Below are 2632 nucleotides of genomic sequence, written 5' to 3' on the forward strand. Positions count from 1 at the left end.
AAACTGACTCCCCATTAACCTCCCAGTTCCTCAGCAATTTAATGACCTTCTCAGTATAGAAATGCTCTTCATGTGTAAGAATGTCAGTCTGAAAAGTACGGGTCATGGTTTCCTCCAAAATTACGGCAGTTCACCTCTCCAAACATTCCAGCAATTAGAAAGAAAATGAGAGCCTCCAAGTCCCACTCAGACAAGGAGTGACTTCTAAATCACAAAAAGGTGAGTGTGCTCCCTTTACACTTGTAAGGCACCCGACGAACAGTTTCTGAGAAGGTAAAAATCCACAACTGCTGCAGCTGCAAGTAAGTAATCATTCTGTCAGCCAGGCCACTATATTTATATTTTACTTATGTCAGCACCTACATAATTGTTTTTCAGACCGACAAAGACTCTTGACTGTCCGAAGACCTCAAACCCCTGAAAAGGGGGTCGCTGCGTGCCCCCCGTCTGGCAAAGTGCTTTGTCCGCTCAGCCGCCTCCCCGAGCTGGGGGAGCCGAGCGCTGCCCGGGGTGGGAGCTGCCGCTCGGGGCAGCCCCGAGGGACGGGCCCCACGCCGTCCCCGCCGCCCCGGGGCTAGTCGCCGCCCGCTGCTCCGCACCGCTCCGCGGAGCCCGCCTCCGCCTTGCTGCCGGCCTCGGGCGGCTCCTTGTCCCCACGGCTCTCGGATCTCTTGTTGAAGCAGAGCTTGAAGACCCCCAGGACGGTCATGACCAGGATGACCAGCACCACCACCGCGACCGTCACCAGGACGAAAACGTAGTTGGAGGAGGAGGTCGGCGGAGCGGCCCTCTTCCCTCCACCGGCGGTGGCGGTGGCGGCGGCGGGCAGCTCCGGGGGGCCGCCCGCGGCGGTGGGGGTCTCCGCCGTGGCCGCGCTGGGCGTCGCGGCCCGCCCGTCCGGGGTGCGGGCGCAGGCGAAGCCGCCGGCGGCATCGCGGCACCCGGCGGCCTGGGCGCACCGCCCGCTGCCGGGGCCCCGGTAGCCGCAGGGGCAGAGGGGCTCCGCCGCGCCCTCCCAGGCGAAGCCGCCCCGCTGGGGCTGGCAGCTGAGCCGCACCTCGCCGCCGGGGCACGCCACGGTGAGCGCGGTGCCCGGCGGGCTGAAGCCGGGGCCGGCGCTGCGCTCCTCGAAGGGGAGGCGGTAGTCGAGGCCGAGGGCGCCGGCGGGGCGGGGGTCGGGGCAGGCGCCCTCGTACTGGTACTTGCAGACGTAGCCCTGGCTCCCCCGCTGGCAGAGGCGCTCCTTCCAGCCCCAGCTGGGGCGGCCGTCGGGGGCCGCGACCGCCGCCGCCAGGTGCAGCCCGGCGCAGCGGGCGGTGATGCAGGACCGCACCGGCTCCTTCGCCCACCGGCCGAGCGCCGCCGGCACCTCCCGCGGGGCCGCCCCGCCGCCGGCGCCCTCCCAGGAGAAGCCGCGGAGCGGCTGCCCCGTGTCGGTGCAGGCGGAGGCGTTCCTCGTCAGCCCGACCCAGAAGAACGACGGCGCGGGCCCGGCCGCCGCCTCCGCCAGCAGCCCCAGCACCAGGCGCAGCTCCGCCTCGTCGCCCAGCCAGGCCAGGCCGCCCCGCCGGCGGCCGCAGGCGCTGCGCGCCTCGGGGTAGGAGCCGTTGGCGAGGTGGGCGCTGAAGCAGGCGCCGGCGGCCTGGCAGCGCACGGCGGCCCGCGGCGGCGGGGCCCGGCCCAGGGCGCAGGCGGCGGCCAGCACCAGGCACCAGGGCCCGGCCCGCCTCATCCCGGCGGCGCGGCGCGGCGGGCCGAGGGGCGCGGGCTGCCCCGGTGTCTGTGGCGGCGCGCCGTCCCCGCGGCCAGGGCCCTCCCCCGGGCCTGCCGGAGGAAACGCGTCGGGAGCCGGGGTTGACCTCGGCATCCTCCGTCTGTGGGCGGCCGGGCGGGCAGCAGCTCCCCGCGCAGCCGGGAAGCGGTCGCCGTGCCCGGCGGGCGGGGAGGACGGGTGCAAGCGCCCGGTGCCCGCTCCGCTGTCGGAGGGACGGGAGGGCGGCGGGGCCAGTCTCGAGCCTGCGCCCCGGCGGTGCCCGGGCCCAGGCTGCCAGCCCGTCGCACAGCGCTGCCGGGGGCCAGCGGCGGGGACCTCGTCATGGAAGGGTTTCTGGGCCGGGCGAAGCTGTGGACCCAAACTCCTCAGCTCCCAGGACACGAACCGGTTTAACGCTCAGGAAAACTGAGTTAGCTCACGGGTGTCAAGTGAGTAGGTTACAACCCCTCTTAAAGGAGTTTTAACTGATCCCCTGTAACGGTTCTTCCGTAGGCAGGCTTTGACTTTGGAAAAAGCCCTGTTGATGGTTTTAGTTTCATGAGTGTGATACAATACAAATTCCTAGCGTTTGAATACCCAGAAACAGTGGGGGAAATAAAGCAGAAAATAATCTATCCGGAATTTTTAAAAAAAGTATGGTTCATCAGTAGTTGGTCTGTGGAGGCAAGTGCTACAGGCTTGGTTCCAAGCTCCAGGTGGATGCAGCCCTGCACAAAGTACCCTCGCTGTTCTGGCGCACGCTAGTGGGCTCTGCGTCTGTTCAGCCCTTCCCTAGGAATTTAACTTCTCTTTGGAGGCAATAAATGTGGATGACAAGTCCCATTCAGCCAGCTTTCGGCCAACCTGCACAGATCTCAC

The 2632-nt window shown here is 67.5% G+C and overlaps 1 protein-coding gene across 1 annotated transcript; it reads right to left on the reverse strand.

The window, feature by feature from the left end:
* Nucleotides 1–326: 326 nt before the first annotated feature.
* Nucleotides 327–1867, reverse strand: CLEC14A (C-type lectin domain containing 14A). Its single transcript, XM_074909214.1, has one exon. It carries the CDS (start codon nucleotides 1865–1867, stop codon nucleotides 575–577), a length of 1293 nt encoding a protein of 430 aa, XP_074765315.1. The 3' UTR covers nucleotides 327–574.
* Between the last annotated feature and the right edge of the window lie 765 nt (nucleotides 1868–2632).

The sequence above is a fragment of the Athene noctua genome, chromosome 6, assembly GCF_965140245.1.
Source record: "Athene noctua chromosome 6, bAthNoc1.hap1.1, whole genome shotgun sequence".
Taxonomy (NCBI): domain Eukaryota; kingdom Metazoa; phylum Chordata; class Aves; order Strigiformes; family Strigidae; genus Athene; species Athene noctua.